This window comes from Takifugu rubripes, chromosome 6 (assembly GCF_901000725.2).
Source record: "Takifugu rubripes chromosome 6, fTakRub1.2, whole genome shotgun sequence".
In the NCBI taxonomy this organism is placed as follows: domain Eukaryota; kingdom Metazoa; phylum Chordata; class Actinopteri; order Tetraodontiformes; family Tetraodontidae; genus Takifugu; species Takifugu rubripes.
This window is the reverse complement of record NC_042290.1, coordinates 2,666,916-2,689,296: the sequence shown is the minus strand read 5'-3', so window position 1 is coordinate 2,689,296 and position 22,381 is coordinate 2,666,916. Positions and strand designations below refer to the sequence as shown.

Here is a 22,381-nt window from a genome sequence, read left to right as displayed (position 1 = left end):
GAGAACTCTGCAGTCGTTGACGGAATTCCGGTCGAAACCTGCCTCCGGGTCAAGGGGCCCCTACGGGTCTGGGCTTGGGGATTAGACCCAAGTGCAGCACACAAACGCTCCAACATTTTATTCGACTCTTTTCCAACTCAGATTTCACTCATTATTCAGGGTAAGAAGGACACAGTTCACAATATTTATGTGTTCAAGTATTCTATTTATTGAGCTTTCAATTTTACATGTATGACATTACTTTTAATTTGCTCAAGTCACTGACAATAGCTTTAGTGGAAGCATGTCTGCAGTGATGTAGAGGAGGAACAGGTTGGAATATCTACTACAGAGACGCTACAGAAAACTGCTCCTTTTGAAACAGGGGTCGACGTACACCTTAGGCACAAAACTATTTTGTTTTATGCCCATTCAGAAAGGTTCCTGCCAGTGTTGACATGCTCATTTGGGATTTCAGTGTCTGAAGGAAGCGGCGTTCACAGCTGGATCTATAGAATGTGTCATTTGACCATTGGCTGCAACACCACAGTGGTTTTAAATAAAGATGAATTAAAATGACCAAAATTTAAAGAACCACGCCAGTGACTGAACCTCTAACTACAACAGACTTTTGCAATTGTAATAAAATTCCACGTTTGTTAGATTTAATCATTTCTATTATTACTTGTTTTCTCAAAGTTACAATGCTTGGTCTTCTCTGTGAACATCATGGCTCCTTTTATCTGTTGGACTGGAATTTCTTTAAATACAGGTTCATTTCCAAAGTTAAACCTTTTCTTGTAACAATTTTGGATAGTTGTGATTTCTAATTTCATAAATTCTGACTTGTTGAATAGATATAAAAGAATATTACCAATTAACTTTACAACACTGTTGTCCTAATCCTAATATTTTGGGAATACAACAAAACTGAACACAGCCTCGGAATTTTTTTTATACGAGCTATTATTTTTAAATTAATCAAACTTTTGAGTATAATCTAAATAGACTTCCCAGATTATAAACAAAAGCAAGATCAGATGTCCACTGATATTTTACAACAGTTTCTGATATGTGAGTTTTAAGCTTACGGGGTCAATTTTATGAAACAAAAAAAATAGTAAGACCATCGAATGTGTGGAATATATCGATCAGCTCAACATGTTAGCATGTTGTGAACACAACCTGTCAAAAATAATCACTGATGTGGTCCTTTAAAGCTGTTCTGCATCAGTGAGATGCATCAGCAGTCCGATAACAGAAAGCTTCGAGGGGTGATTGTTTTATATTAACATTTAAAGTACGGTTGTAGCTAGCAGACATGGCAGTCACTACAAACCTTAACTCCTGCAGACTGAAAAATATTCTGTTAAACCGAGAGATGAAAGTTCTTCCCTATCATACAATCAACTCCTGTATAAAAGTGAGTGGCTGTTTCAAAAGCCCCAGCTAGCGCTATCAAGTGAACATTTCCACTGTTCCGTCTTATGAGGTGCAAAATGAAGCTAAAAGCCAGACAGTGCAAACACTGAAACATCAGAAGACACAACAAAGACAAAACAAAGAAAGGATAATACATGAATTTGTCAGACAAGGCAAAAATGCCTCTCTGAACAGGAAAAATCCTGCCTGGAGAATTGTATGAAAATATGGTTGAAACTGTACAACAATACTGGCTAAGGTGTTCATCCTGCTACAGCAACACTTTAATTGGTTGGCATTATGAGCTTAAAAAAATCATCTGGAATCTTGATGCATTCTTGAATATAAAACAAGCTTTTACAAATTCTTAATCATCCAAACAAAACCTTGCATTCACTCGCACATACACAGTGATGATAACTGTTGCCTTCATTAAAACAGCTGCTTCTTTTTCAGTGGAATGTAGAAGCAAATGAGGTCCGACTGGAAAACCCCCCCACAAAGAAACATACGTTTCTTTCCACACCAGAACATCTGTCTTTACAAACATGAGCAAGTCTCAGACATGCAAATGTTTCAGTAGGAATAAATACACAAAACGTGGAGTAAGAAAGATGCCCATAGGACTAACAGCCTTCGATAAAAGTGACACAAATAGCTAGATGACACAAAAACATTTACCAGTTCGATGGTATCGTCACCACTGATACAGACATTATTGGTTAAGGTCAGACATTTTCCCTGTGGTGCAAATGTTCCCTCACAGCCTGTTGACACGTTCTTCTAACTAATGTCCAGCAAATTCAATACAGCACAGTTTAAAAGAACGACTAAAAAGGCATTCAGAAGCTGAGCCAACTGAGCCGTTGGCTTCAATCAAAACATGCAGATACAAAAGAAAAACAAAAACGTGACAAATGTGGCACCCTTTCATCAGTTGTGTTACGGTCTCACAGCACTGCGCACGAGCCGAAGTGTCCGACACGTCTGACTGACGCATTTACAGGCTGTTTGTTACATTTACACTGTGGCATCGACAGCCGTTGGGCACTGGTGGCTGCCTGTTCTTTAAGAGGAGACAATCAAGAAGCAGGACCGATATGAAGCCCGCGGAGGATTACGGATACTTTTGAAGGTTTTACAAATATATTTGTTTTTTATCAGAGGCCGTGTCAGCGGGGACATCAAAGGTGAACTGTAAGGAGGGCAAACACAGTCCAGCTGCTTTTAGAATGAAAAAAAAGTGGTTCTGCTCTGACAATCGGAAGATATTGTGATCTGAAATCTCCAAATTAGAACCAAAACTCCTGCAGCAGATCGGTTTCCCTCAGATCAGTGGGAGTGTTGTCAAGCTGGAGGCCGGTGGGCTCCGCTGGGATGGTGTGCTGAGCTCCTGGTGCCTGGACTACTCCCGCTGGTGAGATGCTACTGTCCAGCTGACTAGATCAGAAGTAAAGAGCAGGCTCACTGCTGTAGTCAGACAATGAGGAGCTGTCTGCTGGAGTGAGCTGAAGAGACAGAAACAGAGCCACTTAAATCAATGGAACATGAACAACAAGATCTTTACACCGATTTTACAACTGATCAAAATATTTTGAGGAACTCATATAGGAATATACACATATCAGGCTCTATTCTGTATTATGAACTACTTCCTTTAAGAATTGAGTCTTATTTTCCACACCAAGAACAATATAAACACCAAAGACCATGCTGTTGGCAAGGATGAAAGGAAAAAGAGAAATGAATAACCTGATAAATTAATTTGCATCTCTTTCCTCACTTGAATTTTAGCTAACAGAAATTGGATTTTCAGCACAGGTGAACAGAGGCGACCAGGCTCACCATGACTTCCTCTGTCATCTGCGTCTGTTGTGCACTGCTGTCCTCCTGGTTCACACTGTTATTGTGTTTGTGCTCCTGCCATGTGTTGAAGTCCACCGAGTGCTTGGGAACGTAGCTGGAAAGGTCTGTAGGCCAGAAGAAATGCTAATATAATCATTGTTATGAACATGATGGAGTAATTATCCTTTTTCATATCTAGGAATGTCTTCATTCAGCCTATTTACTGAATGGCATACACTGCTACTGCATGTACGTTATTACTCTATATGTAGTTCACATCTTGCCCAACAGGGGTCGCTATGAGTCCATACAGTAGTATCAGATATTTTAAGCATTCAGGGGCAGCCATATTTGTTCATGAGTGAAAAACAACACTTCTCAGTGCTTTTTCATACTGCGTAAAACCAACAACTAAAAATAAAAACAGTTCTGAAGCTAAAAACTCACCTTTGCTGTTGGATGAGTGCATAGCCGAGCTGGCAATGATGTTCGGTCGAGGGATGTGGATGCGCCCCACCATGCTGGGCTGCTCAGATGCCACCTCCTCTTGTCCCTCCTCCTCCTCCTCCTCCTCCTCTTCCTCCCCCCCACTGTCCCACACACTGTTTTCTGATGGATACTCATAGGTACTCTGGAGACTTGTCTCATTGAAAGAGATCTTGAGCTGCAATTCAAACAAAACGAACAAATCAACATTAAGAAACATAAAGAAACGTTCAACATGTTTGGTTTTATCGTCTGCTGATCTGCTGGGATTTTCTCGTTCCTTATTGTCATTTTATATTTGTCGGTAACGAAGGACGGATCTCCTCATTGTTTCCACTCCTGGATTATAGAAGTCTTTGATAAAAACAGCCCCATTTTTAAAGAGTCCATAGTTCATAGACTCTTTACAAGACTAAAATCTAAAAATAATGGGGAAACTATTTTCAAAAACACACTGACTCCTTCATGCTTTAAGACATCTGCATTTTATGGTCATAGTCAACATTAACGGCGTTTACTTCCTTATTGCTCTGCAGTGGGCCACTCTGGGATGGCCCCCACTGCTGATCTCATTAATGGATGGATGGAATGAACTGTTCAGGTTAGAGCAAGCACTAAAAGCTAAACAACTGAGCTTTTCAGCTGTGGATATTTCATGTCTGAAGCTTGATGTCTTCTAAGTAGGACAAGTGGCCACCGTGCAGGATCTCAAGGCCTGTGGTTGACTCAATGCAAGATGCTTCTTGTTTAGAAATGCTTCAAGCTTCAACCATCTTACACCATGTGAAGCATGGTGTAAGATGGTCCCTGTACCGCTCTGCACCATGTTATTTTGTGTTAAAGCAAATGTGAGAAGTTCGAGGCAACAGCAAGCACAAAGACTGGCATTTATTTTTATGAGAGACGTACTTCTCAAGCACAAGGCGACGGTTAGCCATTTTAGCAAGATGCTCTAAAGTTGCTATTTGCGAAATTAGCAAAGAAAACGAGGATTCAATCTTTTGCGAGACCACAACAGACAGACGGACAGACAGACAGATAGACAGGCAGACATTATGACCAGGATTTTTTAACCATCTGGAGTCAAAGTTCAAGTCACTTAGGCCAAGTAAAAGTATTAAGACAAAGTATTTTTTTAACAAACTCCTTTCCCATGAGAGCATTTATGGGATTGCCTACATTGTTTACGTGAATGGAATTTGCAGGCAGGCTTTGAAACTTGCAACATACATTTGAATTGTAAGTTGTACAAATACATCATTAAACATGTTTGGTTTTTACAGTGAAACATTTGACTATTTTACTACCGTACTCACATTACGAATTGCACTGTTATAGCTTCATTGTGTCAATACATTATTTCAGAATGAACTTATTATAGTAAATTCTGTGAGGCTGTGCTAATAACAGCCAAGAAGCTAAACAGCTTGTGTTTACCTTGAAACAAAAGCAGTCAAAGATGGCTCATTTAAACCTTTGACCCCAGAGAGTTAAGGTGTGGATATAAATGCACAGGCTCTGATGCTCCACTGTGTGTTAGATGGGAAAAAGGGACAACTGAATTACAGTATGAAACCATGCAAACTCTGGCATTTTAGACAAAGCCTCTGTGTTTGGAAGCCAAGAGTGTATTTTCTTTTAATAAAATTTCAAAATAGTTGCAGAAAATCTATTATAAATATTTCAAAGTTCATAAGAGTAGTATCATGTTCAAAAAAAATTGGAAAAAGGCTTGCTGAATTTATGGGGGAAAAAAGGAAGTTTGTAGTCAACCCTATAGATAGTGGACTCATCAGGGATGGTGGGGAGTCTGCTACAAAGGGAGAGGAGGTGGACCAGTGAGAAGCTGGGTGGGTGAGTCGTGCTGATCACATTGAAATTAAACCAAAAATCATTTGAGGCCATGGTGGACTGTAGGAGGCACAACTGTGGGGTCCTTCTGGTTCCTGAGCACTACCATCGCTACAAACCTGAGCCCTACAATAGACTCCATAAAAAAGGCCTGGCAGAGACTTTACACCATCCACCAACTGAGGAAGTTCAACCAGGAACATGAGCTGCTGACTCAGTTTCCCTCAGCTGTCATGGAGGCTGCCCTGCGCACTTCAATAACTGGCAGGTTCAGTGGAGACACCAAATTGGACGCTCAGGACAGCCCCCCCCCAGGACCTGTACTCCACCAGGAGCAGGAAAGACACCCCCCCCCCCTGCTCCAGAGCATCCAGGCACCTGAGCAGCTTTTCCTCCGTAAGCCAAAAATACCATATATGATTATGTTACACCTGCCTTCAATACCAGCAATCCTGTTTATTAAACTGATCATATCTATATAGTAAACTGATCATATCTATGTAGTAAATCGATCATATCTATGTATTAAACTGTCATATCTATGTAGTAAATTGTCATATATATGTATTAAACTGATCATATCGATGTATTAAACTGATCATATCTATGTAGTAAATTGTCATATACAGTATATGTAGTAAACTGTAATATCTATGTAGTAAACTGTAATATCTTTGTATTAAACTGTATGTATTAAACTGTAATATCTATGTAGTAAACTGTAATATCTATGTAGTAAACTGTATGTATTAAACTGTAATATCTATGTATTAAACTGTAATATCTATGTAGTAAACTGTAATATCTATGTATTAAACTGTAATATCTATGTGGTAAACTGTCGTATCTTCTGATCTATCTGGATCTTGATAAACAGCACGGGAATCAAAGTTATTGTTTTATTTCAAGTTATTTTAGATTCAAAGCTGAGACAACGCAGCAGTCATGTAAACCAGAATTTGTTCACGAATGCTAACCCTTAATAAAACACTTCCGTGCATGCAGGCACCTGCCTTGAACTTTAAGAAAGTTTCGTTTCTCCCTCTGAGGAGGACCTGCTGTCAGAGAGACAGCAGGTCTGTGCAACAGCCATAAGCTGCCCCGAACAACAAGGGTACCATAAATGATCAGCCGTAGCAGCAACGCTCTCCCAGTAGTCTGGGAACAGAAGAATGTCCTCATTTGTATGAACGCCACAGCAGTCTTGAGTAACACAGATATTAAAAGATGCATAAAACAGATCAATTAATCAGGGAAGAATCTACAGATGTTAACTGAAGGTATGAGACCAGAATTTCTCAGTGGAGTCAGGGCCACTGCCGATGGATTAAAGAAGGTTCCAACAGTACATTGAGAATGAGAATGAATTATAGATTCAGAGTGTGAGCCTAAAAATGAGCTCCAGCGAAGACACACATTGATGGGCTGTGTCCAATACAGACGGGGCTACAGAGTCCTTAGCTTCAACCAACATTCTTAATTGGTGGCCCAGAGACTGATTTATCAAAACACTTTTAATGATTATACTTTGAACCAGATTATTGTTTTTTTCAAGTCCTCTGCACACATACGAGAATCACGGTGCCTTCCGCTTTCTAATGGACCTCTCGGGGATTTCTCTATTTTTAGCCTCCTTTCTTACTTTTAAAACATTACACGACAGAAAGTGTTTCATTGCTAAACTTCCTGTCTAACAGGAAGTCAGCAAATGCCAAAAGCAACTCTCTTAACAAATCAGTCTCACTGGGCTCTCTCATCATCTTTCACTTCTCTTTCTGTGATGGTAGATCACCATGATCAACTGCAATGCCTCCGTTGAGATCCTTTCTCACTTTAAAGTTGTGCTGCAGTTTTAAACCAACTCATGCAACGAACAAAATAATCTTAGAGGCAGTTACAAATGAGACTGTCACAGGTCCAAACCTCTTCCGGACTGCTGCTCCTCATTTGAGCCTTACTCACAGGTTCTTTCACTCACAGGTTCTTTTCTCTCTTGCTGACTAGACGTCATTTGTCTTCTGTCCTCAGGCTGTGGGACAGAACACTGGATCCCCTAACAAAAGCCTGCTGTCTGCTCATTCGCCCAGGGAGCTGCTACAGTGACAGGCCACCAACCATGGACTCATTATTTCAACTTTGTCTAACATTCATCAAAGAGCGACTCTCTGTTAGATTATGTGAACAAGATAGTGCTGCTCTCTGTCAGTCTGTTCTCGAAGAAAGGAAAAATATTGGTATTGAAAACAGTAGGTTCATAATCCTTCAAATGATGTGGGTACATTGTTTAACGGTGATGGTAAACTAAAACTGAATGGATTATAAAGGTCATCCAAGGTAGTTTTCTGTGTCAACTGGACCGTTTTTCTTCTCTTTTGAAGATGTTTCACCTTCTATCAAGAAGGCTTCTTCAGTTCTGAACTCACTGGGGACAGAGACATTTTCCAGCTCTGTCCCCAGTGAGTTCAGAAGGTTTCTGGATAGAAGGTGAAACATCTTCAAAAGAGAAGAAAAACGGTCCAGACATAATAAAGGTCACAATACCCAATTTAGCAGTAAGCATAAGTACATCCTCCGAGGTCTTGTGGACAGTCAACTGGATCGAAGACCTCGATCACCCATTAGGAGCTCAAATACTCTCAACTCTCAGATCAGAGGTGAAAAAGCTTCCAGTTTCTTTCAACAGTTGGACTGACTCTGCTACACCTGTAAGAAGTCTATGGACCATCTGTCCATCCAACCGGTGCTGATATTAAGAGAGCAAATTTGTTCTAGCAAGCCTCTAAATGTGGCATGTTGACTGTGGCAGCAATGGAAAGTTTAAATTAACTCACAACCACTTTTCAATCTTGTTGTCGTCAAAACAATTCATAGGCACTTAAAATGGCGGATGAAATGAAACCATGATGAAAAGAGATCAAAGCTCCAGTCAGCATATTTCAGCCCCTACATCCGGTTACTTTCCTCTCCCTCTGAAAGAGCAAACACCTCATTAGAGAAAGCATCAAATCCACTGGTGCCATTAGGAGACAGGTGATAGGAGAGGAACCCAAACTGAACCAATACAGGAGCCTTTATGCCAGATTCAACATGCTCCCTCCATCCCAGGTTCAATATATTTGGTTTATCTTTGTTTGTATGTTGTGTGCAAGCCACAACGGAGATAAGGAGGGAAGAAAACAGAGAAGTTATGTCATCTCAGAAGAGCGGTGCCTAATAGGGGAGAAGGGCGTTGTGCCAGAATTTTAGTTCCAGGCCACACAGCAATGGGCTGCCCTGGATTGATGAAAAGCGGTTTCCACTGAATGGATAAAACACACACACACACACACACACACACACACACACACACACACACACACACACACACACACACGTACGTGTGCACGGCTGACCACTCCTGCTACAGTGCTGCCATTATGACATTATGACTGAGGGTATGTATTTACGTTGTGTTGTGTGTTTATAAGTTGTGTGTGACTTCATCTGTGTTTGTCCACATGGGGTCAGATGACATACTGGGTGTGCAGCTGTTCATATGCATTATATTTAAAATAACTCAACAGCGTGTCTTCTTTAACATGACACATTAAACCATGTAGAACGTCCGACTGTGTGCACTTGTCTGGAGAGTCCAGGTGCTTGATTAGAGCTAATCTCAAGGCTGGTAGATAATATTAGCACCACAATGAACTGCCTGAGGAGTTTAACTCTTAAATAGAGGGATAATAAGAGCTCCATGTACTTGAACAAAGCACGTGGTGTTATGTTGCTGCTCCTGGTGCGATCCTCATTTAAGGACACAAAGGAGGAGCCGCATCCCTGATGAGCACATGGAGACGCACATCAGAGATTTCCTTTATCCACTTTAGTTCATCAGCTACAACAAACACTAAAAAGTATACAGTAGCTGTATTAGAAAAAAAAATGCTTAAAAGGAATCTAAGGTTATTTACTTGATGTTTTGGGTGAGAAAATCCGCTGTTACTTCAGTGATTGGAACTGAACATCTGTTTGTCCATATTTACACATTAGTATGAAATTCTATTTTATGCGCACTGACATTTAAGTACTGATCAGAAGTATGAAAATAAAATAAACTAAAAAGACTTAATGGTTGCTCGGTTATGACATGTCATCATGTGATCACTTCATCCTCATTTGTCCTCTTCATGTCATGAATATATTCGTGTCACAAACTTGGTCAGTAAGTGACAAACGGAAATCTATTCATTGGGATATCGGCAGCTATATGTGTTCCATGTTCCATTCAGTGTCTCCTCGGAGCCAAGTGGACAGTTTTGGGGAAACTGAGGAAATTCCTTTGAGGGATTTCCGAGATACAGCGCTTACAAGAACGAGGCGCACAAGTGGAAGGACAATCCTGATACAAAATCCGTGAAAACAAAAACTTTAATAGGATTTTCAAAATCCTATTATGCAAATTACATCCTTGGCTGTGAGTGCCACAAACAAAATTCCATTCATCACCACTGTATGTGGGGGCAGGTCCCAAGCTCGTTAGCAACAGATACGCACTGCACCCCAGCCCGCATATACAGGACCATCACTGTTGCATTTCCATATAACCAAAATAAATAAAACAGCTTCAGTTCTTCTTTGCTGACTTGTACATAACAGAAGCATCGGGCCATACGTTTGTATAAAAACAAATGAACATGGCGCGTAAAATTTCCTGGAAAAAGCATTGTGGAGTCTTATTGATTCTTGCTTCCTGCTTCAACGTTTGAATAGAGTATCCATCCTGTCCTAAATGGTTCTAATTCAATCTAGTTGTGTTTCCGTGCCCCCCAGCACCAGCTGATCATCTTTATATGTGTTCGACCATCTCACGTTATGAGCAAACTAGCTTCTGCAACATGACAACAGCTTCATGTTACTTAAACTTTATTTACCATAGGAATTATGACAACAACCCAGCAACGGTGACACAAGATTATCTTAAGCACTTAGCATTCGTTATAACAGTAAGGACTTGCTTCCTATTTATTGCAATGACATGGTAATAACTGCCTTTTTCTCAATATAGGAGATTAAATCATTTCTATATTTACGTAAGATTAATTCAAGTGGTGTAATGATCTAGTTTCAAGTACTATAACACTGATGTAAGTGTGAGATCCATGGAAACGAGTAGGTGGCTGGTACTCATAGCTAACAGTGTGGGCAGCACGCAGAGCAAACTGAAAAGAAAACTGCTTTGACACTTGGTCTCAAGCCAGCCGTCAAAGCTATGATAGCTTAGTGGTGTACACTCACACACACACCCAAACACACTCACACACACACCCAAACGCACTCACACACATGCACACTCACACTTTAAGGTGATACTGGTGGTGTGGCCAATTGAAACTTGAGATACAGTACTATAAATCTCAATGATTATGGGTGTATTCATACAACTGGTCTTCTCTGATAAAATAAGTTAAAATGCTTAGTTAAGTGAAATGAAACCACTGTTGAGCTTTCTCTACTAATTTAATCACTATCCTTTCAACTAAAAAAATCTCAATTGTCTGTCATTTCAATTGTAAAAGTAAAGATGATGCTAAGATGTGCTCTCTAACTCTCTTAACATAAAAAGATGGTTTTATTGGCAACTCTTCTTCAAAAGGGTACTTTTTGTTCTCATTCTGACTAAAGTGATGAATCAGATAATATTGGTAGGAGGGGCTTTATCTGTTCCACTGCACTCAACCACAGGACGGAAACTAACAAAATGATTTTTGAAGTCTGTGCAAAAATAACTGACCTCAGTTCAGGTTTAGTCTCCACTCTCAGAAACACTTATTTCAGTTTTGGCAACAACACTAAGAAACAGAATTACAGTCTTATTGGACTGATTTTATGATGATGTTCTGATGTCAAAATGACTCCTAGAGTGTCCACTGATTACCAAAACCTACAATATCCTATATCATACAGTAATAAGTGCAGGGCAGACAGAATGTGTGCTCTTATCCTGAAATCCTAATAACAGGATAGCATGGCTGTGGCCCATGTTGCCCCGGCGACAGGCGCCATGGATATGTGACGAACAGATAGAAATAGGAGAGCAGAGGTGGAGGCGGTCAGAGAGCAGACGTGGAGGCAGTCAGAGAGGCCAATGTGGCAGCGAGACAGTGCTCGATCACGTATCCAGGACATCTAAGAGTTGAAGAGATCAATGGCTCATAAAAACTTAGTCAAACACACTGTGAAAGATATCACATGGGTGCCAGAGATAGCCTTTGAATAAGAACTGATGCAATATAAGCAACACATAATAGCTGGAGATTCCCATCAGACCTTTGGATAGAAGGTGGGTGGATATATATTTGATTTACCCAGGCAGCTGTGTGGGTTTCCTTAAGGAATTTACCTTCCGTTTATCAGCTCCACCTCACCAGGAGTTATGTGCAGTAAAGCAGACAGATAAACACTACAGTCGCCTGCCTTCTTCCTTCAACCACTCTATTCAAGACACTTTACAATTTCACAATAGCTTTGTGTTTTAAGTGGGTTACTGACTTTCTCTCTTCCACACACACACACGCACACACACACGCACACACACGCACACACGCGCACACACGCGCACACACACACACACACACACACACACTCTGAATTAAACATGACTATGATAGTACGGCTCTGTGCTGTTGAATTCTAATTACACTGATGCTACAGGGCTGAACATGTGAGACTCAAAAGTCGTGGGATTGCTGCCAATGCATTTCATGTTTCTTAAACAGAGCCCAAGTTTCTGGGTATGTGTAGCGAAACTGAGCACGTGCGTGTCCACATCCTGCAGAAAACCATACTTGCAGCTCTCATGTGTGAAGAAAACACGTGATAAAGTCTTTATGTTTGGGCTCTACTCAAGGTGATCAAACTATAAGTGATGTGTCTTCTATTATGAGGGGAAATTATACTGATTTTACTGTTAAACTACCCAAAAATATCACAGGTTAAGCATATGGCAATATTTTAAGGCAGTCATCTTAATCATTATTACAATTCTAGTAACCTAAAAGAATAAGAAGCATCATACTTTATTAATCCATAAAGAGGAACTGACAGTTTTTAACTCTGACACCTGCTGGATTGGGGTTTTAAATCTTGCTTAATTTTGTCTACCCTGTGAAGTTCCCAGTATTTTTTTATATTTACTTGTTTCACATGTATTTTTATGGTTCAGATCAAGGATTAACTACATCACCTTCATACAATTCCGGGCATCATTAGATCAACAGACAAATAATAAACTGATGACATTTCACGGAAGTCTGCAGACATTTCTGCCAACCTCTGATGACGACTTGCTGATCAACACTATTGTCACCGACATGGAGTAAAACATAGTGGCATTCTAAAATAACAACCCCGAAAAGACAAAACAGGTATCATCACATGAGAAGAAGCACATGCATTCGAAACAACACAGGTCATGAGGCAGTTAGCTGTTATCTGCCGAAGAATTTCTCTGGATCCACAACTTTAAAAACACGAGGAAGTGCAGACAGTTTTCAGGAAATATGAAGGAGAGATAAGGAATGTCTTCATGAGGTAAATAATTAAACACAATGGACTTTCACACCTATAGCCCAGGCGCACAATGTAAATGTAGGAGAGTGCCCTTTCTTTGGCCTTGTTTTGAACCATTTAGATCGGGGCCATTTAAAAAAAGCACACAGATCTCTCAGTTTTGCCAACTGATGGTGATTACCTTTTAACGCTTTAGCATCACATACTCTTTAATAAACCTATGTGTTACAATTTTTCGGGACACTTTATTGTAGCTTAGCACTCTTATCATGAAAACCTGAAGAAAATGAGACAATAGTAATCGTGCAACCCGCACAGTTTTGACCCTGCTTTACAAAAACCATCTTCAAACCCGACCATTTTTTACGCTCCAGTAAAACATGGGCATAAATAGACTGCAGTTGTTTCAAAATGGCTTAGTCTGGTCTATGGTTTCTGACAGGAAACAGGAAATAGTGGGAAACCATTCAAAAGCTCCCGTCTCCTCCTGCTGGCAAAGGCACGGGTCCATTTCCCACAGTCTGCTAGTGAGGACGAGACACAAACAAGACAGCAACAGCTGTATCGCTTCTCGATAAAACACAAGCATCAAATAAACCATTCGGTCCGTTCCTTCTAGGCCCTCTGCAAGCACTTGAGAAGGAAACAGAGTCAATCCTGCTCCATCTATTTCACGAGAAGGCCCAAGCCAATTTTATGCAAATGCAGGAGTGATGCAGTACAAGGAGATGCACTTAACCTACATAGTTCTTCCACAATTCCTTCCCTGGAAAAGAGGAAGAGATCAGAGGAAACTGGAAGTAAGGGACCAGCCTTATTAAGAGGAACAAAGCAACACACCCTAGGCAAAGGGGAAGGACAAGGATTCCTCTAAAATGAAGAAAAATTAGAAACTGGGTAAAATAATTTTTGAAAAAGTTTTGATATATTTTTTTAAACGACTGATTTTGTTGGGGGAAAAGTCGCTTTCAGACCACGCCATTAAGCTGTGGCCTCAGAGTTTTGTCTCACCAAGAAAAGACAACTGATTGAACATTTTCCACAAATTATACAGGTCAAGCAGAGCTTTGATGCTTTTGTAGCTTTCTGTGAAGCTCTGCTGACAAAAAAAGCTCTGATGAAACATAGAATGACCACAAAGAGAGACATTTGTTAGTGAGAAACTGGGACAAAGGACTCGGTCAGTGCATGTCTCAATGCTACAGTCCCCAAAGTCAAAGCATACTTCAAAACACAAAGATAAATGATGCAACCGGTCATCTAAATCTGGCATTACCCATTATACCATTATGCACTGCATGCAAACATTGCTTGAAATTGAAGCAGTTCAACTGAAGACGTTACAAATCCCCATTAACTGCAATGAGGCAGGTACATAAATGGGTTTGACCAATTACTGGACGCATGATTTTGCCATATTTGAGACAACCGTGGTGACGCAACCCCGCACAGGACACACAATTCACATTAAAAGCCTGATTTTGTTCCCCTGACCCTAAAAACAACATGGAAAGCACCAGGTTACGCCGGACCTTTTCAACACACAGTGAGAGCGGGCGTTTGAAAAGACTGGCCTAGATTGAAAAGCTGCCAAGAAAACTCAAAATACTCAGCACTAGCCGCGATGTCGTACTGCGTAAGTGCCAAAGGGCGGGAGTGCGATGTACGAGAACACATTATAAAACTGTGGAAATGTGCAGCACGCCAACAGGAAGGGTGAACGCTCTCATAAGGCTCGGTTTCGAAACCCAGGATGTTGTGGCTCTCTGGTCCACACCCTGAGCATCTGGGCCACCACCACACACCAAATTTAAAAAAAAAACAACCCTGAGCCACAGGTTTAGGAGCAATAAGAAGAAATATAGATACCTCCATGTTGGGAATAATGCTCTCCGCTTGGAATGATCTGAGCAGTATAGAGAGAGCCTGCAGCACTTCACACTTTTTATGTTTAAAAGGTTTAAAAAATTAGCAAGCTGAAGTTCTGATAGATCACAACATATGACATTTATTCGCGTGGGATTTAGGAGAAAACACACATCTCTTCAGGTGCAAAACAACCTTAGCAATGCGTAAGGAGCAGGTCAAAGCTGGCTCCAATCCCTGAGCCAAATCATGAGAACTGACTACAGCCTTGATGAGATTTTTCTTATAATAGGCTTTGACGGCCACCTAACAACATAATGCAGTCTGTGACAAATGTAACATGCTTTTGTGAGACACACACACAAAAAAAGCCCCCACGTGTCGTTCCAAGTAGCTGTGTAAACACACTTTTAATCCATTAGAACCGACAGCAGGTCAAGTGACGGGGTGCAGAGATTTAGAGTAGCAGACACACTCAATGACACTACAACCAGGATTAACCAAGAGGTGGAAATACCACTTTAATCCTCATGGACAGATGCAAAGAATGCTTTGACTTTGGGCATGGAGATAACAAAAAATATTGAACTTTCATTTGTGATTAAACAGCAATATTAAGGTTGAATTGACCCTGAATATCAACTGCAGCCTTGACATATTTGTTTCCATTGTGGCACTATAAAGTGGTAGTTACTGTTTCCATTTTCCACAAAGCTGTGCTGGCTAACTTGATAAACTCAGAGACGCAACACGGAAACACCCAATGACTCAAATCTAGCACGGTCTAAAAAGTAATCCAGTCATAAAAGGACACAGTTCTACATTTTAGAACAGTGTTCATCTTGTGTTTTACTTCCTGTGTATTTATATGAGGGCTAAAACTACAGAACAGGCTAAAGGATGAATTAAAATAATGTACAAAACATACTGTACCTCCGTTTTGAAACGATAACAAAGCTCAAACCACGTTTTTCTTTTTTAATGGACTGAAGAGAAATGAGGAAGTAGGACCAGTAATCATTTTATTTATGATTTGTGGGAAAGGGGTGGGATTCAATAAGCTTAGCTTCTCACGCCTTTTCAAATACGAGATATTCTGCATTTGTATATTGTCCTTGTTGTTATTGCCGTGGTGGTACAAGCTGAAATTGTGACTTATTTTGTTTCACATGTTCTAAATAAAAGCAGAAAAAATGAATTTTGCCTCACCTTCTTGCCCATAGAACCGGTCCTGGAGAGGCAGGACTTTGCAAGGGAAAGGTACCCTCCGATGACTTCAATTTCCTCCACTGCTGGGTAACGTTTCTTCAGCGTGGAACCCAGATGAGCATAAGGGGCCTGTGGAGGAGTTGAGCCATGTGGAGCCTTACTCCCATTTTCCTGCTGGGGCTCAGGCGAACCAGGCTGGGCCACCGGCTCCCCCCTCCGTTTAGGCACCACGGTAAATGTGTTCCCCTTTCTCTTCTGCCCCATGGGGCTAGGAGCGGGGACATGGTGTTGGGATTCCACTTCAATGTCGTCTATGTTTGTTACTGGCAGATGATCCACAGGTGGATGGTGGGGAGTCTGGGAGGGGCTACAAAGGCTGGAAGGTGGTGTGGGTGAGTCCGAGGTAACTGAGGGACAGGAAGGAGCTGCTGGTGGGGATAGTGGTTCAGAGGGTAGAGGAGATACGCTACTTGAGGCAGCAAAGGAGGAGGGTTTGGGCTTCGATTGCCTCGTTGGTGTTCTGGCCTCCTTTGCATCCTCCAGTGTCTCCTCATTTTCCGTTACATGGTTCAACATGGGAACAGGGACGGGGGAGGTTGGCACTCCTGACGTGGGGACCTCTGTCCCCCTGTGCAATGGAGAAGACTTAGCAGGGCTGGATGGTGCCGGGCTGCCACTTTCAGGTGAAGCAGAAGGACGCCGTTTTGGAATCACTGTAAAGGAGTTTCGGGACTGGAGGCGCAGGTTTGCAAGGGCCCGTGCCTGAGTATCACCATCAGGAATTTGGGTAATGTCTGGCTTCGGGGAGGGCCGTATCTCAAAATCGGCGGAGGATTGTGAGACCTTGGCTGAAACAGGGCTTGAAGGAGACTCCGCACGGGCACGTAGTGTCTCTGGAGAGCATGGCACCTTAGGTTTTGGTGGCACTTCTGCATCCTCCCACTCTCTCTCTCTGGTGGGCTTTATTTGGCTCCAATCTGGCTCATCTTTGGAGGTGACAGACGTGGCGCATCCTCGCGTTTCTTCGCACCATTGGCGGGAGGAGGGCGCAGGTGGAGGGGTTCCAAAATGGCGTTTGGGGCTGCTGACTTCAGAGGCAGCAGAGTGTGGCTTTGATTTTGAAGACAGGGGACTGTAGAAAACTGGTGAGGATAGCTGACTACTGTCAGGGCTACTAACTAATGAGCTTTGCCTGGGCTTTGGCACCAGATCTGGCTGTGGCTTGGGCCAGAGCCTTGGCCTGCTGCTGGAACTGCAGTCCAGGTCCAAAAGATTCTCCGTGCTGTGAGACTTTTTCTGCAGCTTTCCGTAATTGGTGTCAAACTTTTGCAACATCCGACTTACCCTGCCTTGACCCTCACCTGTCTTATATGACGAGGCCTCATGATCAGGGCGGCCCAGGGTGCTCAGATTTTCCTCACTCTTGCTTAAGGTAGTGTCATAAATGACCACTTCCCTGGCTCTTATCTCAGTAACAGCACTCCCTCTTCGGTCCAGGAGATCGTTCAGAGAGCTGTAACTACTGACACTGTTTTCCTGCCAATGGGAACTACTTTTATCTTCTGGAAAGTAATCGGGGTCTGACTCGATGATGATGATGTTCTCGGCGCGGATAGTCCGGATGCCAGGTACACTGCCATACAGCTCCAGGATGTGCGGCACCGGGCGAGCGCTGTTTTCTCGGTCCTGTCGCCTCCTCCGCTCTTTCTCCAGCTTGATGAACGGGTTCTCCTCGAGCGGGCCCAGGCTTTCGTGCAGCACAAGGCTCTCCTGCCTGCCGCCTTCCCTTGGAACCGTCCTTCCCGTGACCGGCGACCGTGGCTCTTTGTTGTTGATGAAGTACTGGTTGGCTGTGGTAATATTGTAGTTTCGCCCAGGTCCGCCGCCGCTCGCCCCGCTGTCACTCTTGGTTCCGCCGCTGCTGCCGTTCATGCCTCCCCACAGGTCCCCGTTAGTCCTCTGCGGGCTGGCACCGACGGCAGTCGTCTCCGAAGCACTGGCTCCTCCACAAACGCCGCTCTTAGCTTTCCTCCTCTCAAGGATCTCTCGCTTCCAGGCCGGCATCCTCGAGCTCTCTTGCCCGGCCTCCTGGAGGAGGACGCGTACCTCTCCTCCACCAGACATCGCGGAGGGCTGTTTGTAGATGACGAGGAGGGAGATGGGCTCCTTAAAAAAACCAAAACAGTATCCGGCTCCAAGTGTACCTGCTAGACCGATCGCCGCACACTCGCACGCATCCCTCCCTTCTCTTCGCCGCCTCTCCCCTCTGCTTTCTAACTCTGTTTCTTTCCCCCCACCGTCCGTGAACGCAGCCCCGCCTCACCGCGGCACCGTTGCGGCTTCGACGGTCCCTCCTGCGCTCTGATTGGCCACTGCGGCTCCGCGAGACACCCTCGTTCTTTCTTTCACGCGCCTCACTGTGACGCAAATTATTCCCGTTTCCATTGTGGAGTAGGCAGGAGAAGCTGCCAATCAACGAGGATGCGTTCACGTTCAGCCCGCCCCTCTTCAATTGTTTGCGTGCTATTTTTACTTGCTAGATTAAAACGGATTACACAGGGATTGATTAAATATAGCCTTGCCGAAAACGTTTAGGTATTTTAGGTTATAAAACGTTTTTAACCTTTATGAGTATAATCACAATACTTGCAAAATAAATGAATTTACATCACACTTATTTTACATGGGTAACTTAATTGAATAGATCTATGCAATTAAGATACACGTCCTCCAAAATAAAAAAAGGGGGGGGGGGGGATTAATTGTGTCAGGCTTGTGGTATCTTTTTATTGAATTACTGCTGTTATGCCATCATACTTTACAATTTAACAGTAATAAGTGACACTGGCCCAGTTTCCATCAAATTTATTGGGAGGTTGTATAACCATTCAAACAAAATAAAGATAGTTTTGAGTTCATCTAGTCTTAGTGTAGCATTAATTTGCTGTTTAAAAGGGAAACCTCTAAAAATAAAATCTAGAACTGACAACCACTGATGTTGTTCAACCAATACTGAACACTTAATAAGATTTACTCTGATATTTTCTTCTTAACACTCAATATTGTAATAACAACTTCAGTTGACTGTTCCAGCATTTATCAGGTTTATGCCACTTGCCAATAATCCGGTTGAAATAAACACGTGTTCTGAGAGGTGGCTGACCCACTGCATATGAATCATCATTAATAGGGCTATTCTTGGTACTCCCAGAGATTACTGTAGCTCATCCAACATTTATCACCAACTGATAATCAACAAATGCAAAGTGATCAAAGGAAGTACAATATGGAATGCTGATATCTTACTTTTACTAATTCACTAGTACTGGTAAACATGTTGGCTCCATGGAATTTACTATTAAGGGCAAACAAAACTAGTAAGCATTTTGGCCTTTACTAGTGAGCGTCAGCCATCAGTAGTGAACTAGTAACGTACAATAGGATGTAAGCTAGAGACTTTAATTCATGATTGGCGTTTTAACATGTCAGTCTTTCAGCTCACTCGTGTGTGTTCTACGTGATATCAAAGATACGTAATAAAGGCTCACTCGGCTTTCCCTAGTTCAATATGTGTTAGGCACTGTGATTTTTGTCACTTCATGCATCGGCAGGTAGCCTATTTAGCTCTAATTTATGCAGCAAAATATATTCTGTTGTGCACCACTAAAATATTACAAAGGGGAACTTCAGAAAGAAAACATTCGTGTACGACATGCAGGAAAAGAAAATATGCGCATAAGACAGCCCGTGGCGCCCTCTTGTGGTTAGTGACAAACACTGACAGAGTAATCAGAACTGTAGCGCCAACTAAACCTCAAGGATTTATTTACAAATATACATTTATATAGGTACATATGACCATAGAGGTACAATAACAAGGACATAAATAGGATTTGGTGAATTTGGTTCTAAATCAACATATACACATAATTCCACATCAGGATTTACTTTCAAATAAAGCCTTAAATACATGCACTATATAGTAGTATGGTCAAAAACAAATTTTATACAACACATATTATACAAATAGAAAGCAATATTTAGATAATATATACAAATGACTGCTTGTGGAAATCACATTCAGTTCAATAACGGTGCAGGAATGTGATTAAGAACTGTTGCTGTTGATGAAATAGGAACATTGACAGCAGGAGGCAACAATGTAACACGAAATAAACAAACCAAAAAAGTTGCAGCAAAACCTTCAGCTATATTTGAATATGCCAGGGTCATGAGCTTTTGGTACCACTGGTTAATGTTATGGTTACGCATTAAAACAACTCTGGCAAATTTTCACCCTGTGAATCTTAAACTTTGAACTGCAGTGACACACATAGATGTTTACCCAGTTAGCTTCTGGCACTGTTACTGTTCATTTTTACCTCTGAAAAAAAAAACTAGGGAAACTGTCCTTTTGTAGTTAACCATTCTCTGCAACTATGGTGTCAAAGAGAACCAGATAAAATTAACAGGGACAGTTGACGACCCAATTTGAATGGCTATACAGTGTATTTTAAACTTAACAATATATACAATTATGTGCTCTTGAAAATAAGGATAATAATAAAAAATAAAAAAACTTTGCAGGAGTAGCTCCTAACTGCTGGCTATGAAGAAGGTGGGAATAAATCAAAAGAACACGTGGACCAGCAAAATACATAAAATCTCTCATGGCAGCTGAAAACTGCTCACTGTTCCAGCAATGCTGGTGATGTGAAATCATAAACATCATCTCCCTCTCATCAGTTAACACGACACGCTCGGATCATCAGCAGCTGGAGCAGGATGAACAGCGGCGACACGATGAGGCCGAACCACAAATCCCTGGCTTGCTCCTGCTCGGCCAGCTTCTGGCAGAGCAGCACCTCGCAGACCAGCTTCAAACTGAGCACTGTCAGCACCCAGAGAAGACGCAGCACTGCTAGACGTTTCTCATTCTCCTGGTAAAGACGGATGGAAACGATGGCCGTGAAGTATGTGCTGAGGCCGTCTGCAGCAAACAGTGGCACAAACACCAGCCACCAACTCAGGGTCGGAGTAAACATGTCAGCTCGTAAAGCAACCAGCATGCTAAACACCAGCAAAGCTAGCAAGTGAAGAAAGAGTTCAAAAGTGGCAAAGCCCAGCCACTGGACCAATTCCCTCAGCGAGAACAGCATTGCTGATGACAGGGGCGTCTCCAATCAGGGACACACTGACTGATGACATGCACAGAGCACCCCTGATTGGGTGTCAAGATGCTCCAGATTGGCAGGAATTTGAGACAGTGTATAGTGGATCAATTTAACATTTGACTACATCTTGAAAATCATCCGGAGGAAGAGTAGGGTCTGCCAGGCGACACCAGGAAGTGCTCCTAGACTCAGTCCAGATTCCCTTTATTTAAGAAACAAATAGTTAGAAACGATAACACAAGTTGAATAAAACAAAGACACGTACAACCACACGCAACGTGATAGACGAGAGGAAAACAACATTTCATGAAATTAATAAACAACCAAGCAACATGAAAAGGATTTCACTTTCGTAAAATAACACATTGTCAGCCGTATATGCTGCCCGAGGAACAACGATAAGCTCAAAGATATTGACCGACAGAGATAACTAAGATATCAAACAACGATTAACTGCTGTTAACTAGAAAAACAATATATACAGCGAGAGTCGTGTTAGAGTCACAAGACATGACGTACCTGCACATTAGCCCTGGATTAGTATTGCAACAACACAAGCTAACCGGTCGAAAATAATGTGGCTCAACAATAACCGCGTGTTACAAGTTCTTAAATGTAATTTATAGTGAAAAAGTATTCCATTACCTATTGTCAGTCAGATCCCTTCTCCATAACCTCACTGGGTGAAATTGTTGCAATACTTAATAAACCAACAAGCCAATAATCCATTAGCATCGTAGCTACGGCTACTTCTCGCTGTGCTCTGGAAATATCGCGAGAAGTTCAAAATTGCACAGTTTTTCCCTTTTTTATGTTTTAATCTGCTGTGAATAATACTTTCAATGAAATAATTGCTCAATCTTCTATTTAGTCTCTGTAGTTTAGATACATCAACAACAAGATAAGGTTTTACAAAGTTAAAATTAACATTTAGTGAATCATCCAGGCCGTAGGTGGCGGTAATGAGCCACTACACAGTAACAACCGGTAGTGCAAAT

At 41.9% G+C, this 22,381-nt stretch overlaps 2 protein-coding genes across 2 annotated transcripts; both read right to left on the bottom strand.

Moving 5' to 3' along the window:
* Window positions 1-184: 184 nt before the first annotated feature.
* tprn (taperin) lies at window positions 185-18,576 on the bottom strand. Its single transcript, XM_003965125.3, has 4 exons — window positions 16,210-18,576; window positions 3,694-3,910; window positions 3,247-3,371; window positions 185-2,909 (listed from the first exon to the last, which is right to left on the bottom strand). The coding sequence occupies exons 1-4, from the start codon at window positions 18,331-18,333 to the stop codon at window positions 2,847-2,849; spliced, it is 2,529 nt and encodes an 842-aa protein (XP_003965174.2). The 5' UTR covers window positions 18,334-18,576; the 3' UTR covers window positions 185-2,846.
* Window positions 18,577-20,005: 1,429 nt separating this feature from the next.
* Window positions 20,006-22,178, bottom strand: tmem203 (transmembrane protein 203). The gene is made up of 2 exons (XM_011604463.2): window positions 22,029-22,178; window positions 20,006-21,585 (listed from the first exon to the last, which is right to left on the bottom strand). The coding sequence occupies exon 2, from the start codon at window positions 21,366-21,368 to the stop codon at window positions 20,952-20,954; it is 417 nt and encodes a 138-aa protein (XP_011602765.1). The 5' UTR covers window positions 21,369-21,585; window positions 22,029-22,178; the 3' UTR covers window positions 20,006-20,951.
* Between the last annotated feature and the right edge of the window lie 203 nt (window positions 22,179-22,381).